Here is an 18313-nt window from a genome sequence, read left to right as displayed (position 1 = left end):
AAAAGAGCACGTAAGGAGCACAACACTTTTAAGACGTGCTTAATAGGAACAATTCTCTCAGTGACGTAATAAACTAACATATTAACAATACAGTCCATTAAACTGATATCAGCGGGAATGGATGCTATATGATGAAGCTGGAAACAGGGAAAGATTAATTCCCTTCATTGAACGTGCTTTTGATGAGCACCTATTCTGCGTGGAGCACTGGGAACAGAAAGGCCTGTGAAGGGCCCTGTGCTCTCCTCCTGCCGCCAGTCTGTCTCCCTAGATCTATGACAGATTCCTAACGTGAAAGATACGGCGCCCTTCGCTGGTGCTGACGCGGATGAGCCCTGGAGTCACCTGGCGTCTCTCCCATGACGTCTAGAGACTTAGAATTGGAAGGAACCTTAGAAACTATTATCGTTTTCTAATTTCACAGATGACAATCTGAACTGAACTCAAATTTTGACATACTAGTTTAAAAGATAACTTTGTCAGGTCATGTCTTCTATGAGCACGAATGCCAAAGCTTCAGTGAAAATGCGAAATAAACAAGTTTCTGAAATTACGTATTTTAAAAACACCTTATTATGAAAACTTTCAAATGTAGACAAAGCAGAGTAATATAATGGAACAACTAGGTACTTATAACTAACTTTCAAAAATTATCAACATTTGTCCAATCTTGTCTAATCAAACCTTTACTTCTGAATTATTTAAAACTAAATGCCAGATATGACCTCATTTCACCAGTGAATAGTTTGGTTTGTATGTCGAACAGATAAAGAATTTTCAAAGAAAAGAAAGTACTACTATCACACCTAAAAGAAAAAGAAAGTCCCTTTAATTTCATGTAAAATCCAGTCAGTGTTCACATTTCCTTGACTATCAGACATGTCTTTTCAGAGCTGGTTTCCCTGAATTCAGATTCAAAAAAGATACACACATTACATTTGGTGGGTATTTCTCTTAATCTAAATTACGCATTGTAAAGTAGAACTTACTGAAATTTTGTTTCTTTTTTCTTTTTTGAGCAGAAGTGTAAAGCACATCTTCAGGATCAATTTAACATTTGGGGGAGATATTTACATACTCAGTAATGTGGAACAGCTGCACATTTAAAGAAATAACCTATCAGGCCTACAAAAGCTGTCTGTAATTACATTCCTGACTGATCTGAATAATAGTGTGTTTGATATATCCTAAGATAAGTGGCTTTTACTTTCCTTTGATATTAGGGTCATATACTGTACTTGTCTCTTTTTACTCCATATTCTCTTCTTTAGTAATAAATCAATTTCTTAGTGTTAGTTGGGCATGTGCTTTACAGTTAAATTCATTTTCTTTTCCTTTGAAGAGCAAACAGAGTTTTTGTAAGTATCACAATAATATTTTCCATTTTTAGGTCAGATTTCCCATGTTAAGAAATTTAATATTATTAAAATAATACTTATCAATTTTCCACCCCATGCCCTCCCCTATGTTCAGAAAATTTTTGGCAAGCTTTAAGAACAACGAAAGTAACCTGGCTGATGTATGATTTAATAATAACTAATACACAATTGGCAATGCATAATCTAAGATATCTTAAAGCTGAAAAAATATATTTTTCACTGCAAATATCACAATGCAACACAAGCATCACAATTTGAAATACAGTAGTTGACAGTAACACAAAGTTCAATCAACTTTGGATATAGAAAATTAAATTGCCAGAAAGGATTAAATCTTTTTTAAACAAATGATATTTCAACAACCTTATTTCCTATTGTAGTACATTTAATTATAATAAATATTATAATAAATAAAGGGAAAAGACCATCATCTGCGGAAAGAAGTTGGGAGACGTTCAGTGGCCTGTCTCGGCTCCGAGGAGAGGGAACCCACAGCAGGCAGAAGGAACCACTGACCACGAAGCACAAGGAAGAGAAAAGGAGAGGCCCGAAGCTTTCTCCACCGTGGCCTCTTTAATCCTCCCATTTCTTGCAGATTTATATACGTATTTTCTTTGTTTTTGTGACCTGCTTCTTTTTCCATAATAATTACTAGTTCATTAAGAACTATAATTAGCATCTGACACAGTGGATTCCTCATCATGGAGAATTTTATTCTAACATTGACAAAGCACTGTGAGTGCTCTCCACCAGTCAGGACTTAGACTGGCACATATTTGCTTCAGCCAAAGAAAAAATATTTTGCAATAAAAACTCTGCATCTAAAAGTTAATGCAAACAATCTCTTTTTAAAAAGTAGCTCCTTTTAATAACCTAGAAAAGGGAGAGATGGGTTACGGTGTGTTACTGACTATGAGACCTGAGGCAGCACAGAAATCAAAAGATGAATCAGTAGTATGCACACCTTCAAGTTTAATTTCCAAATTACAGCAGCTCGTACCCAGAAGAGAATTGAATGAAAGAATAAGACGGGACATGGCTAGGCCATGGAAGCACAAAATACTGTCAAACTTTAATTAAAAAATGCTTCCAATTTAAGCAGACCCAGGCCAGTGATTTTTCATTATTTTTACCACAGTTCCATGACTACTGACATTTTCATCAGAACAAATAAAGGATTTTTCCCAAATTTAAAATGACAAAATTATTTTTAATTTTGACTTACAATTTCTTCCTCCTCTAAACTCAAAGGAATTTGATCTTAGGTGGACTTCTCTGTCAGCCTGGGGCTTGAATATACCTTAAGTTTTTACAGTAAAGTGTAAAAAATACCTATTTTTTAAAAGCTAGTTCTTCCACCACGACTTTATCACAGATATATTGTCATCTGTCTGGGGAACGAGATCACACATTCATGAAACATCTGGCACATGACTTAGGAAACGCTTGTGTTCAACCGGGACTCTCTCGAGGCGCTCGGCCCCCGCATACGTGGAGAGCTGGTATTCTGGCAGCATAAGACAAGCACACTGGAAAACAAAACTACAACGCCCTAGCCTAGGGTCAATTAAAATAAGAAAGAAGATCTACTTAAGAGAAAAGTCCACTCAAGAGAAACGGAAATCAACTTCAATTACAACTGCCATCATCATGATGCACATTGTCCTAATGATTCCAAATACTGTTTAGTAAATTTCAGACTCAGTGAATCAGATTCTGCTTAAGATTTATCCAAATTATGCTTTGCTTTTTCTTCACATTGTTTTAAAACCGACAGAGTAAGCCCCGTACCAAAAAAAAGTCTCATGGACACTCTTCTCTATTTTCCAGTTAAGTTCCCAGAACACAAACAGGGTCAGGACCTCATCCCTAAGCGCGGACAAATGTGACTTCATTAGTTGTTATCTTTGTCAGTAGCAAAAGCTATAAGCCTAGTTGCTAGCAATTTTCCTATATTCCTTAGATAAGGAACTCAACAGAACTAATGATAAACACTAACTTTGGATGCTAAATTTGGTTTGTACATAAAAAAATGCCTCTTCTTTGCCTCACTGGGGCAGCCCAAATACAAGTGCATTACCTATGGGTTTCCTTTTGCCTACCCTTCAGCCTGTAAATCCTTGAGGGGCTGGGGACCTTATTACATGGCTTCTTGGTCATACTGACAAACTTAATGCCATCTTTTTGCTGGTCATAGGAAATTCCATGCTTGCCAACCATAACAACAGGCACAGAACTTAGTTTAATCAACGCTGCAGTTGGCACTGCCTTCGCTCTGGCACTGTGAGACTTTACTCCTTCACTGACGAAGTGATGCTCCACAGTGCCAATTCAATGAAAGCAGATGGTGAATAGCACGGTGTGTGAAAATTATCCTTCTACTTCCTGTTATAGAGGAAAAGTAGTTCAGATATCTAAATATTAAACTCTGTTAAATGTCAAAAGTTAACTAGTGGTAGAGTCTAACTATAATTGTATAGAGGGAAATAGGTGGGACTGTGGAGTTTAACCAATATAAAGTAATAGTATTTATGGACATCATCAGAGAACGACAATGACAATTTTTATCTACAGAAATTCCCAAATGGGTAAAACTATGTTACAAAATGAAAGCATTGAGTATACTGTAATTACATCCTTTTGAGGCAATTTTCCTTCATGTTCCTACTCAATTGTAAACTCCCTGAGGGCAGGAATCTAGCCCATCCTGTTCACTACTATATCTTTGGCACCTGCCTCATATTCTGGCCTGAATAAATACTTGTTGACTGAATAAAACATTTAATTGGCATACATCCAGTAAGGAACTTCGTCTTTCTGAAAGAGAGATCCGAACTGTGTCCTACCTTGAGAGGTATCCCCTAAACCCTTGGAATTTCCTGAGCGACCGGAGTGTCTTCATTATTCCTGGTGATAGTTTATGCCAGTGAAGTGATGCTAAGCACATAACTCAGGATGGAGGCTGGCCACACCAGAAAAACAAAACACATGATTAAAGGGTTGGGCCTTCGGGCCACCGATGTCAGCCTGATCCGGAGGGGAGGGCTGGAGATTGAGCTCAGCTATGTGGCAATAACTCAATCAATTGTGCCTATGTAATAAAGCCTCAATAAGAACTATGGAGACGTAAGCTTGGTGAGATTCGCTAGTTGGCAATATTCCATATATACTGCCACACTTTGATGTCAACAGGGTGACCCGGAGGCTCTGAATTTGGAACCCATGCAGAATCTCCTCTATGTGTTTCTTCCTTTGGTTGGATCTAATCTGCATCCCATTGCCACAATAAAGCTGTAATCCTAAGTACAGTGCTTTGCTGAGTTCTGTTGGTTGTTCTAGTGAATTACCAAACTTGAGGGTGGCATTAAGAAACCCCAAAACTTGCAGTTGGCCTCAGTAGTCTTGGGCTGACCTAGCAGTCTGGAGGACGGTGGCCTTAGCATGGAGTCTGACTAACTCCGAGTAGCATATTGTGTCAGAATGGGCTTTTCTTTTTGCAACTCTGGTTTCTGTTTCATGGACTGTTCTTGGAATTACTTACTATTTCTCAATATATTACCTTTGCATTTTATGATGATCACGTTTCTTAGCGAAGCTTCCTGCATTCTCCAGAGTTAAATTCCACTGAGGGACTGTGACCCACAAAGATCAAATCTGTTACATTATGGCAGCTAAGTCAGAACTTCCTCACTAATGTGCCACAGATGGGCTAGAGGTACGCTGTGCTGCTGCCCCACCATTAGTCCTCAGGAAGGCCAGGTGGGGCCTGTGTTGGCTGGAGCTCCCGGGCTGGGTGCCTCCCATGTCCTACAGCATTCTCTGTTGATCCCAGAGCACATCGCAAATATTATCACTTTTCCATATGTACTGTGACATAAAAAGATTGGAAAAAATGAGTTAAGGAATCATTACTACAATTCTCCCATGACAGTATGTCATCAACAAATTTCTCTAGCATCATACTTGGTTATTCCAACCTGTAGGTGCAACACACTTCAGCCACACTGAACTACTCTTTCTCTAATACTTCAAGTTTGTCCACACCTCAAGGCTTCCCATGCACCATTTCCTCTGTCAGTGATGTCCTTCCTGTTCTAGCCCAGCCATCTACACAAATTCTTACTATTCTTCAAGACTCAGTTCCAAGGTCACAGGTGTACATGCTTTTCTAAGATCTGTCACCCAGCAGCACCCAGCAGATCTGTACCTCTAGAAAAGCACTTACTACAATGTAATGATTTGTCTATTTCCCTCTCTAAACTCTGAGTTTCCTGCTATCATGTTCTACAATTCACCCCCTTCTTTGACTCATTTTACTTGGCCTTTTCCTTTGTTGCCTCTTAAAGCATGTTTCCTAGAACTCCATCCTCATTTCTCTCTTCTCACTCCACAAGAGAGCCACAGAATAGAATTCAAACATTTGTGGGTCAACTATTTCATTTGCTTTTCATAAAACACAATTAAGTGTTTAGGGAAAGTATTATTTCCATTTTAGAAATTCAAAAGTTGAAGTTTACACAAGTCAAAGAATTGCTCGTGGTCACAATGATAATGAGTAGTTCAGCCAAGGGTGGAAACCAGGTCTTTGGGCTCCAAATTCAATGCATTTCCTAAAAGCTGTCCTGCCTTTCTGGATGAGTTCCTGGTATTTTAAGCTGGGACTCTGAAGTATATCCCCACACAAACCTTCTGACCTGTGGTTAGGAGAAGTCATTTTTCCATAGAAAGATAAATCTTAAATATTAAGTAAACAAATTAATAAACTTTCTTATACAATTAGTTTGAGAAGAAACATAAAAAATGCAAAGAAATGAGACAAGCTTTCATGCTGATGTTTATCAGCAGAAAAGAGGTGAAAATAGTTTTCAGAGGTAACTTTAACTGCTGAATTCACTTTAATAATTTTGTACCCCCAGTACACAAAAAGTTACCTAAGCAGAAAAGACTGTGGTTTCCCACCAACATTCCCAATTCACCAGAAGCGAAGAGTTTCATCCTAGCTCACATCTGCGCTTACACACAAATTGTCTTCCCCTCCTCTCTCTTTCCTCACTCCCTCCAGAAGCCTAACATCCTGAGGACTGCTGGTTCTGAATTCCCGGGGCTTGACGTGTAACGCTTGAGAAACTCTTAGTCAAACAATAACCAAATAAAAAAATTCACTAATAATTCACTAAAACATTCAGTTTGTTCTCGGAAATACAACAGCAAGAACTAAAATGTTTCTTCAGTTTTAGCCATCTGTTAGCCAACTGCCAATTAGTCTCATGTAAGAATGAAACAAATAATGTGTTTATACATCATTGTTATCATACACTTTGAAAAAATAAGGCCTTTCCTTATAATGATAATAATATTTATTAGGAATTATGTTTAAAAATCTCTGTATTCTGAATATATAATTCAAAGGGTAGAACAAATAGTGTAATTTTTCACTTGAAAAATAGTGTGAAAAAGGAACGATTCTTTGGGTTTCATTGTTAATATTTTGGTAATTTCAAAAAATAAAATCTACCCATATTATGCCAAATACACAAGGAAAACAAACTTAAACAATCCACTGAAATAAATAAAAATCATCTATGGACTAGGAAGTCATCATATAAGCTAAGAAACATTTCATCTACTTATTTTTACAAACTTACTCAAATCATCCAAGCCTAATTATTTTCATTGCTTCAAAATTCCATCTTTGGTTCATAGATTCACAGAATATTAAAGTTAAAAGGAAGCTGGAGATCTACCTTGCCAACATTTTAGAGTTGAGAAAACCAAATGACTTGTTCAGTTTCACCCAACTGTTAGTGGTAGTGATTCAGAAAGACAGACATTAGACACTAGATGTCAATAAAAATGAATCTTAGTCATTTGTATACATGCTTTCCCTTTCTATTAAAAATGATTGCTAAGCCAGTCCTGATGGCCTAGTGGTTAAAGTTCGGCGCTTTCTGCTTCAGCAGCCCAGGTTCATTTCCCAGTCACGGAACCACACCACCCATCTGTGAGTAGCCATGCTGTGGTGGCAGCTCACATAGAACTAGAAGGACTTATAACAACAACTATGTGCTGGGACTTTGCGGAGGAAAAAAAAAAAGAAGAAGATTGGCAACAGATGTTAGCTGAGGGCAAGCCTTTCCCAGCAAAAAAAAAAAAAAAAGATTGCTTTTTGGTAACAGATATATTACACCTTGATTAGAGAAAGTCTAGAAAATAATGAAAAATATAAATCATTCAAAATCTCATCATTCAGAAAACCTCTATAATTTCAATGCATTTTCTTCTAATCTTTTATTTTCTCTATATTTAAGAACACAGTATGAATGTACAATTCTACAAAGTTGAGATAATATACACAATATTTTGTATTCCATTTTATCACTTCATATATTTTCTCATTTCATTAAAGTACTGAATAAAACCACATAAAGATTGTACAACATTCTTTAATTTGACTCTGCCATACTTTATGTAACCATTATTCTCCTATTACTAGACACTGAGGTTATAAACAACCATGCACATAAATTTTTGAATTTTTAATTATTTTGTTAGAAGAAAAATCTAGACATGAGATTACTGGGCCAAAGAGTATGTATATTTCAATGTCTATATAGAAGGCCAAATTACCATTCAGAATGATGTACCACTTTATACTTCCATCAGTGGAGCAGTGTATAATGCTTTCTTCTTGCATCCCTCACCAATAATGGATATTGGTTTTTGTAATTTCTGCCAGTGTCACAGGCAAAATGGTTCTTTAAATTTGCATTTATTCATTACTACCACTGAACATTATTCATGTATCTATTATCTATATTTCCTCTTTTATGAATGTTTTTATGGATCTTTTGTCCACTTTTAAAAATGTTTTATTGAAGTACAATATACATACAGAAAAATAAACATATCTTAAGTGCGAAGCTCAATGATTTTTTTCATAAACTGAACACATTCACATATCAGCATCTAGATCAAAACACAGAACATGATCAGCACCCCAGAAGCTGCCATTGTGTTCCCTTTCAATTACTAACTCTCCTAAGGCTAATCACCATTCTGACATCTAATATCATAAATTAATTTTGCCTGTTTTGTATCTTCCACCCATTTTTATAGTAATAATTTTATTGTTTCAAAAAGTCAATTAGTATTCATTATAAAACACTTAAACATTATAGAAAAGTACCAAAAAGAAAGCAACAAGTCATCCCCAAATCATATCACTTAGAGGAACTAATATTACCTGGGATTAACATCTCTGTAAACGTGCACGGATAGACAGACATACAGAGAAACAGACAAATTATCCCATAGATGGGATTATAATCTTACTTTAATTGAATTGAAGAAAAAGAAACTAAAATAAAACTAAAACAAAAAACAAACCTCCAAAACTTCAGATAAATGTTCTTTGAGCATATATAAACCAATTAGAAGTTTGAGTCTCATTAAAAAACAAAAACAAAAGCTGTTTCAGTTTTGCATTTATTGATTCATTTCCTACTATGAAGAAATGAAATGATTAAAAGGCATTTCCTCATCCTTTTCTCTCCTCACCTACTAGTTTTAGTTTCTTATATTTTTTTTATTTGTCACTTATCAATTCCATTGATATTGATTCTATTAGTTTGAATCATCCTTTAATTAGTTTCGAGAATAAGCAGTGTCCCCACCCTCTTTTCTTCTTTTTTTTTCCCCAGGAAGATTAGCCCTGAGCAAACTGCTGCCAATCCTCTTCTTTTTGCTGAGGAAGACTGGCCTGAGCTCACATCTGTGCCCATCTTCCTCCACTTTATACGTGGGACGCCTACCACAGCATGGCTTGCCAAGCGGTGCCATGTCCGGACCTGGAACCTGAGAACCCCGGGCCGGTGGAGTGGAACGTGTGCACTTAACTGCTGCGCCACCAGGCCGGCCCCTCTTTTTTTCTTTCAAGAAGGACTGACAGTTATTTTCATGCTTAAGAATGTCTATGTGTAGCCATTTTTGTCTTTGGTGAGGAAGATTGCTGCTGAGCTAACATCTGTGCCAACTTCCTCTATTTCACATGTGGGTGCTGCTGCAGCGTGGCTTGGTGAGTGGCCCGTAGGTCTGCACTGGGGATCCAAACCTGTGAACGCCAGATCACCAAAGCAGAGTGTGAGAACTTAACCACTACACCACTGGGCTGGCCCCATCTGTAGCCTTTATAAAGAAAGATAACAATTTTCTTGGGTCATACTTTCCTTCCTTTACAAAGTTGTAATAATAATGTAATAAAAAATAATAACAGGAACTACTTTGTGCTTAATGTGTATCAGGTGTTATTATAAGCATTTCATATAACAACCACCCTATGAGATAGGTAGCATTATCATCTTCATTTTACAGATGAAAAACTTCGAGGCACCCAGAGGTAAACTGACTTGCCCAAGGTCGCTGATTCTGCAAAGTGGCAGAGCTCTGCTTTGCACGCAGGCAGTCTGGCCGAAGAGCTGTACCTTTACCTGCTACCTATACTGCTCTGAAGGTTTGAGGCTGGCACATGACTGGAGGAAGGAACAGTAAAGGATGCTACTAGCTTTAAGGGGTGAAGGCCAGGAACGCTAGCTGCCCTGCAATGAACAGGGCAGATCCACACAATAGAGCTTACACCACATTCCTCACAACTTTCAAATGTCTTGGACATTCATGAGGCAAAAGCTTGTTTAAAATTACCTGATCCTACAACACTACATATAAGTACAAAGCATTTTTGGGGGCAAGGTTTTAATATACTCAATTTTCCAGGAGTGCAACTACCAGAAAAATTGTTCAATGTTTTGGAAAATTATGTTACTGATGGTAACACCACAACCCACAGCAGCTGAGCTGCTAATACAACACACTGTACGCGTCTGCATCCAGAGCTGCCACATCCACGGCGGCAGCACGTGAGTGCCAGCATCGCGTAACTGCTTCACCACGTTCCTAGTGCAGCCCCGGTCAAGCATTTACAGATCCATATAACTATTACTTTATTGTAAATTAATTTTATTTCTTCTTTCTATTCAATTTGGGCAACATGTTGATTTTAAAATTACAGATGTCCTCTTATCTCAGAATTTCATTTCAGGATCCAAAAGGCTCCTATATATGTTGAGGTCCCATACCATTATATGAGGGTGTAATTGTTGAGAGTTTTCCTTTGATTTTTCCTCCATGTCTTTAGTCCACTTCTTTCTAAATTCATACACATATGAGAAAACTTAGAATTTGGTTGATTCATTGTCTTTTTAAAGTACTGTTTTGAGGGCCGGAGGTAAGATCAGGAGCTGGGCCATTCTGCACCAGAATATTCAGGTTATTTCTATAGGTCCCACTTCCCAAAGTTCTACTTTTTCTTTGTGTCAAGTTCTACTCCCTTCCGTTGCCATTCTTTTCACTGCTCCTTCTTCGATCATTCTATTAGCTGTGGGGACGACCCTCAGCCGCACTGCGTGGCTGGCCTTTCTTTGCACACTCCTTGGATGGAGAGCTTTTGTTTCCCTTTGAAGAGATCATCCCAATATTTTCCTTAGTAGAAAAGGGTAAGTCTTTCAATTACTTTGTGATGAAAGAAAATTTGCTATAAGCTTTTCTAATCTCAACTGCATTCTTCTTATGCTAAGAAAGTATGAGAGTCTACCCAGGGCCCATTATCGCATATCATTAACACTTCCAAAAAGATTAGTTAATATTTACTGAGCGATGCCAATGTGCAAGTCACTGTTCTAAGAGCTTTACATTTATTATCTCATTAATCTCACAACAATACTGTGAGACTCTATCTTCACAGGAAACCGAGGTGCAGGAAAGCTATTTACCAATTTGCCCAAGGTCACACAGCTAAGGTGGCAAAGCAGGGGTTTGCACCCTGGTCATCCGATATGAGAGTCCAAGTTATTTCTCAGTACCTGACTGCCTCCCGAGTTTTTAGGGGCCTCCTTTCCCCTCAAAGACTAACTGCTTCACTATAGATTTTTTGATTACCACTTTCTCTTTACAGCCTACCACAAATGCCCAATAAATATTTATTACTTAAATAAATGAAAGACTTAACTGCTTGTTTTCAGGGCTTTCCCTCATCTCTCTCAATACATCTTTTCCCCTTTTAGCAACAAGAAGGACAGACTAAAATCTCAAATACAGTTCTTACTCATTTCTGAGTAGTTAAGAGAGAAACATATTCTACAGCTTAAAAAAACATTATAAGCTTAACAATTTTCACCTACACTTTCTAAGTGAGCTGACCAAAGCTGAACAGAAACGCAGAGAGCTCTTGTGAGTATTTCACTGCATGGCCCTGATAGCACATGTGCTTTGAAGGGGGAATTTTTTGTAACAATCTACAGGAATTAGGTCCTCCACTTTCCCACTTCGGGCAGAAGCAGCTCTACGTTCCCCGGCAGCTCAGATCACCAATTCTGTACCCTGAAGTGCCCAGCCAGCCCTGGGAAGCGTTGTTACGCCAGATCCATTCAAGCTACCTGTGCTCCCATCAGAACTTGCTGTTCTGCCTCTTAGTTTGTCAGATTTCTGACAACAAATTAACAGGAGGTCAAGCATATCAAGAAATTATACATCCTAGGCAGCATGCTTGATTTAGAGTGAAAGGTTAGTGGATCCAACGTGCTAACACTGAAAAAATTATTGCAGCTTCAGCTACTATGACAGGCTGATGGTTTGGCACTGTTTTTAGATACGCAAGCCTCTTGCCTCACTTCAGTCACACCCTATAAATAACATTAAAGAATTTTCTTAGAGACACCAAGGCATATAAATAAATGTATGAAGATAATGCAAAGAGAAAAACAATCCTGAGTTTTTAAATGAAAACAGGTCTTTTTAGTAGCCTATGGTAAATGAACCACGTGGTAGGAATAGAAGGATTATGACAATGAAAGTCCGTTAATGTAGACAACAATTCTTTATGGTAGAATTTATGTTATATGTTGGAGACATACAACAGTACCAGACAAAAATGTACACATGATAATTAAATGTGGCTAACATGCAGAAGTAAATTGAGAGGAAACATGCAGAAGTAAATTGAGAGGATAATCGTTTGGGTGGAGCAAATGAAAAAAATATTTACAAAATTAAAAGGTCAGATCTGAATTGGACTTGTTAGAGGAGAAACTGTGCAACACTAAGAATCTTCTTCACGGCCGGACTGTGGCTGAGTGGTTAAGTTTGCACGCTCCGCTTTGGCAGCTCAGGGTTTTGCCAGTTTGAATCCTGGGTGTGGACATGCCACCACTCATCAGGCTATGCTGAGGCGTCATCCCATATGCCACAATTAGAGGGACCCACAACTAAAAAGATACACAACTATGTACGGAGGGGCTTTGGGAGAAAAAGGAAAAAAAAAAAACCTTCAATTATTTGCATTTTAATAAAAAAGATGCAATGGCATCATTTGAAAACTGAGCTAATATATTTTGAAAATTACTTACACTGATGACTGATGAAGAAGTTGACAAGTTTAAACCTTCAAGATCAGCTATCAAGCTTGGAGAAAGAGCTGGTGTGGGAAGTGCAACTGGAGTGGATACTGGGTTAACTGTAAGAAAGGGCCCAAATTAGCAAATATGCATGAAATTTAATTTATATTATGAAAAGCAACATTTTTATTTTGTTAGTAAATCTAATTAAATTACTTTGATTAATAAATCTATGACAATTCTATTTAACATCTTGATTTAGTCAGGTTATTATCAAGTCTTGGCAGTTATTAGTCTTAGCTTTCAAAACATAATGCCAAATCCTATAACAAAATAAGGATATAAATGTCTTGAGTAATAGTTTTTGAAAATTTTTATCACATAACATTATCACAAACATTCATCAACCGGTAACTTCACAAAAACAAAAAGCTAAAGGGACAGGTTTTTCAGACTAATATGAAGAATAACAATGGCTTTCAAGAGAGTTTTCCAGTTGAGCCGGAAGACTTACAAGGGTGTTTAGATCCTTTCTCTATCTGATTCTCCACTGCACTAATTACAGGGTCCCAAGCTGCCTACTTCCCTTTTAATTATACTCTGTCGGCAAAAACTATGTGCTAGACAGAAATGTTTAACTGATTCTAAAACTCCTATATACTTGAGATCAGACACCTGAAAATGTGACAACTTCTTTTAAAAATGCAAATCTGATGTCACTATCCTGCTTAAGACTCTTTAAAGGCTCACAACTGCCTACAAGAAGAGCCCAACTCTTTAATTAAGTGTGCAAGGTCCTCCATGACGTAGCTCAGCGTTGCCCAACAGAACTTTGTGTGATGATGGAAATGTTCTATAGCTGTGCTCTCCAACATGGTGGCCACTAGTACCCACACCTACTGTGCTCTTGAAATATGGCTCATATGACTAAAGAACGGCATTTTTAATTTTAACTAACGTAAACTTAAGTAGCTATGTGTGGCCAGTGCCACCATATTGGGCAGCACAGGTCTAGCTTATCTTCAATTTCATCAGCCACTCCTATGTTCCAGCTCTACTAAATAATAGTTCCCAAGATCTTGTTTCCTATCTTTGAGTCTTTTATGTTCTATTCCCTTTGCCTAGACAGACTTCTCTGCCTTGCTCTCCATTACGATGCCACTTACAGGGAAAGCACACCCTGACTCACCTACACCCAGTTTCGACGCGCCCCCTTTGCTCCAGACACACTTGCACATGCTTCTGTAAGGGCACTTCTCTCACAACACAAAACTCGTGTCTTTACATGTTTTTATTTCTACTAGTCTGTGTGAGTGGACTTTAATGTATGAATTTTTAGGGCTTAGTAATTGCTCAGCTGTTTGTTGAATGAGATAAATTAAAACGTGGAAAAAGTTTTAGCTTCCAACAAATTCTCATTCCAAAATAGCACTATAAAGGTAGTCACATTTACTCAATTTGACATCACTTTTCAAAGCATCTTTTTCTCATTTTAGTCTTACAACATCCCATAAATTAGGCAGAACAAATATTAATTCATAAAGTTAGCAATAAATATTTCTTGAACAAGAGAGCAAGGGAGAGACAAAGAAGTTCAAGATAAGGTCCCTGTCTTCAAGTAACTTACAACCTAACTGAAAACAAAAGATACACACGCTTGAAGAGGAAAAAAGCAAAAATACAGTCCACAAATGATAGTGCCAAAAGAAGAAAAGTTTCAAAGGAAATCTTAAATAAAATCTCAACAGATCCAACAGAAGAAGCAGAGTGGAGACGGGCGGAGGAGGGATGGAGCCCCCTTCAGTGTGCCTGAGCACTGCTTCAACCCTCAGGCTTCCCCAGACCTATGTCAAAAAACACTGTACCAAGTGCCATAGGGAGTTGGAAAAAAACGATCAGTGGGGATACAGACACAGAATGCTGTTAGGTATTGTGGTACCTAATCCCTGAGCAAGAGAAGCCTTCGTGAATAGGAGGGAATGAAGCCAGGTTTTAAGTACGGGGAGGATCTGCCTAGGAGGGAAGGAACAAGCAGCTGGTTAATGACTGGATGAGAAAATGTAAAGAAAGGCCAAGAGGTGGGACACTGGAAAGCTGAGGGGGTTGGATTAATCCTATACATCAAAGGGAACTGTTAAAAATCTACCCAAAAAAGCAATGAGATGATATATGGTACTGCAGGATGACTGAGCAGATCGGAGTATACGGAACAGCCTGAAGAAGGGGCAGTGGGGTGGGCAGTGAGGAGGAATTTACGATAGTTCAGGCGTGATGTGAAAAGGGCTGAAGTAAGATAACGGCAGTGAGAAGGCAGAAAGGGCATCTTTATTTAATTTTAATCTTTAAAACATTAATGTTTTAATGTATTAAAAACATTGTCAACTGAGGCACGGGGAGATTAAGCCTGCCAAGGTCATAAAACAAGTGAATGGCAGAACCACTGTAGGACTAGAACCTGGTCCTTTTAACTTGCATCGAAATATGTGGCCTTTCCATGCAACAGCTAACTTTTCTGGTGGGTTCTAAATCCATGTTTGTCCATTCGTTTGTCCATCCACCCATCCAAAATATTAGACACCCACATTAGGAATAAAAATTGAGTAAGAAATAGCCTCTGATTTCAACTATGGCTTGGCTAAAGACAGAGAGGAAAAGGACATCAAAAGACAAGAGAGGAAAATTCACACCACAGGCAAATCTGACTCTTAAAAAGACAAAGACAGGCTTTTAATGTCATTTCAGAAGACAGAGGCTCTGTTATTACAGAAATGATTACTCATCTGTTTACAGGTCTGGCAAGATGAAAGCTAGCACTGAAAGTTTACCCTAAATTGGATTCTGAGGCCAGTTGACTATGCTGAAGGATTTAAGTAACGTGCAGGAAACAAAATGACTCTACGTAGTTTAAAAAAAATAATAAGATGGCACACAAATTAAAATGAGATACCATTCCCACCTATCAAATTGGCAAACACAATTTTTAGATACAAAATTCAGCATAAGCAAGGGTACAAAGAATCCAGCAGTCTCATACTAATCCTGTGTAAGTTGGTATAAGCTTTGTGGAAGGCAATTTTAGACAAGGGAATTCTTCAAAGCCTTTGTCCTGGAAAATCTACTCCTGGAAATTTATCTTAAGGAAACAGTCATGGAGATAATGTAATAATATACTTATGATGACGCGTAGTGCTTCACTGATTATGACAGCAAAAAAATGGAAACAAGTTAAATTTCCAGCAACAGTAAACCTGTTAAATGGAATTTATTACAACAATATAAAGGATACACGCAGTCATTAAAACTGAAGTTGTGAAAGAATATGTATGGCATGGAAAGGAACGTGTACGACGAAAAGAGAAAGAAGCAAAGGATAAAACAGGACCTCATTTTGATCCAATTGTGGGAGGAGATTTACATATGAAAAGAACCTGAACTGATATGTTACAATGTGAATCCAGGGTATTTGGATTCAAATCCACTTTATTTTCTTCTTTTTATTTTAAAAACTTTGTATAGAACACTTTTTTCCTTATTAAAGTATATTTAATAAAATAACTATACAGTTATTCTTCTGATCAAAATTTTGCTGTAAAATTGTTAATATATAATGGTTTAACAGGAAGTTATTTAAAACTTGTTCAATGCACTGCACTGCTGCTGCATCGGCATTATCACCCTCTCCAGCACAGCTCACCTTTACATAACGCTCATCACGTGCCAAGCAGTTTCAAGCGCTTCTGCGTTGATCAATTCATTTAGTCCTCTTAATATTCATAAAAAGTATTACTATTATCTCAGTTTTATAGGTAAAGTAACTAAGCAAAGAGAGATTAAGTAACTTGCTCAAGGTAACACAGCTAGTAAGTAACAGAACTAGAATTCAGACTGAGACAGCCCAGCTCCTCCACTGTACCCGTGGCCACTCCACTCTACTGCCTCCACGACAATTTATTCAACGGTATGATATCACAGCTCATAAGGCTTATCTGAAGCATGAATACTGCTGGCTGATAAAAGGACAGTTAGTTGTACTAATAGTGTAATTACATAGGTTTACATTTCCTCTAAGAGAACAACAATGATTATGCTGCTTTATGATCATCCTTTTTTTTTTTGTTTTTGAGGAAAATTGGCCCTGAGCTAACTGCTGCCAATCCTCCTCTTTTTGCTGAGGAAGACTGGCCCTGAGCTAACATCAGTGCCCATCTTCCTCTACTTTCTATGTGGGACGCCTTGCACAGCATGGCTTGCCAAGCAGTGCCATGTCCGCACCGAGGATTCGAACCAGTGAACCCCAGGCCGCTGAAGCGGAATGTGTGAACTTAACCGCTGAGCCATCGTGTCAGCCCCATATAATCACCCTATTAAGATCATATGGTATACTAAAAGACATTTTAATTTCCAGAAATATAAAATATGTCCGGAAAAAAGAATGCATATTGCTACTCTAAGCCTAGTCTATTATTAGACCATATATTATCCCAGCATAAATATTTTCTTTTCTTTTTTTTAAAGATTGGCACCTGAGCTAACATCTGTTGCTAATCTTTTCTTTTCCCTGCTTTTTCTCCCCAAAGCTCCCCAGTACGTTTTAGTTGTGGCATGTGGGACGCCACCTCAGCATGGCCTGGAGAGCGGTGCCATGTCCGCGCCCAGGATCTGAACTGGCGAAACCCCGGGCCGCCAGGGTGGAGCACACGAACTTAACCACTCGGCCATGGGGCCGGTCCCCTTAGCATAAATATTTTCTAACTATTATCACCTGACCCCATGAAATACGGTCATACAATTTCATAATCTAAGGGAACTGCGGAAACTTTTCACACATTTTTTTTCTCATTTTACAAATGAATAAAATAAGACCCAAAGAAATTAACTCGTTTAATTGATTAAAGGCCATACCAGGACTAGTGACTGTGCTTCTGATAACATCCCCTCAACAGACGGAACTAGGCGACCCAAATCACTTTTACAGACTCACAGGACTACTGTGTAGCAGAGCCGGCTGACTGCCAGCGTCGCTAGCTGGACTGCTTCCTTAGCGAGGGCCCACGACTATGCCGGGTAGTAGCAGCTGTTTTCTCCTCCATGCCTTTACTGCTTCACTCTCTTCTCCTGCCTCCCACTGCTTTGCTGATTCTCACTCATCCTCAGCTCAGGCGTGACAGCCTGACACTGCTGGGTGGATTAGGCACCCCAACACCTAACAGCCTCTGTGCATATCTCTTTCTCATTTCATTTATAATGTGGCAATCTAATTGCCAATTTATATGTTTCTTCCACCACACTGAGAGTTCCTTGGATAGGGACAATGCTGTATCCATTTAGGATCTCTAGCATGTAGCAGATTACTCAGATCATAGTGAGTGTTCCACAAATGTTTTCTGAATGAAGACAGAGAGAAATTCAGCATGCAGTTTTCCTGGTATGCAGCGTGTACTGAACCAATAACCTCTGTGGATTACCATGTGCCTCTTAGATAAAACATAA

General features: G+C 38.3%; 1 protein-coding gene across 9 annotated transcripts in view; it reads right to left on the bottom strand.

Annotated features, from left to right (window-relative positions):
* Window positions 1–18313, bottom strand: part of AP3B1 (adaptor related protein complex 3 subunit beta 1) — a 227657-nt gene that overhangs the window by 50816 nt on the left and 158528 nt on the right. For 3 of the 9 annotated variants that reach the window (XM_001918342.6, XM_070234647.1, XM_070234646.1), the window contains exon 22: window positions 12836–12942. The exons of 3 other annotated variants lie outside the window; for them this stretch is intronic. In XM_001918342.6, coding sequence (XP_001918377.2) covers window positions 12836–12942 — 107 coding nt within the window. Of the gene's footprint in view, window positions 1–7652; window positions 10914–12287; window positions 12726–12835; window positions 12943–18313 lie in introns of those variants that run through there. 3 more of the 9 variants (XM_014730796.3, XM_023618127.2, XM_014730797.3) reach the window with 3 other exon arrangements.

Source organism: Equus caballus, chromosome 14, assembly GCF_041296265.1.
Source record: "Equus caballus isolate H_3958 breed thoroughbred chromosome 14, TB-T2T, whole genome shotgun sequence".
Classification (NCBI taxonomy): Eukaryota; Metazoa; Chordata; class Mammalia; order Perissodactyla; family Equidae; genus Equus; species Equus caballus.
Note: the sequence above shows the minus strand (reverse complement) of the source record. Positions and strands in the feature narration are given on the sequence as shown.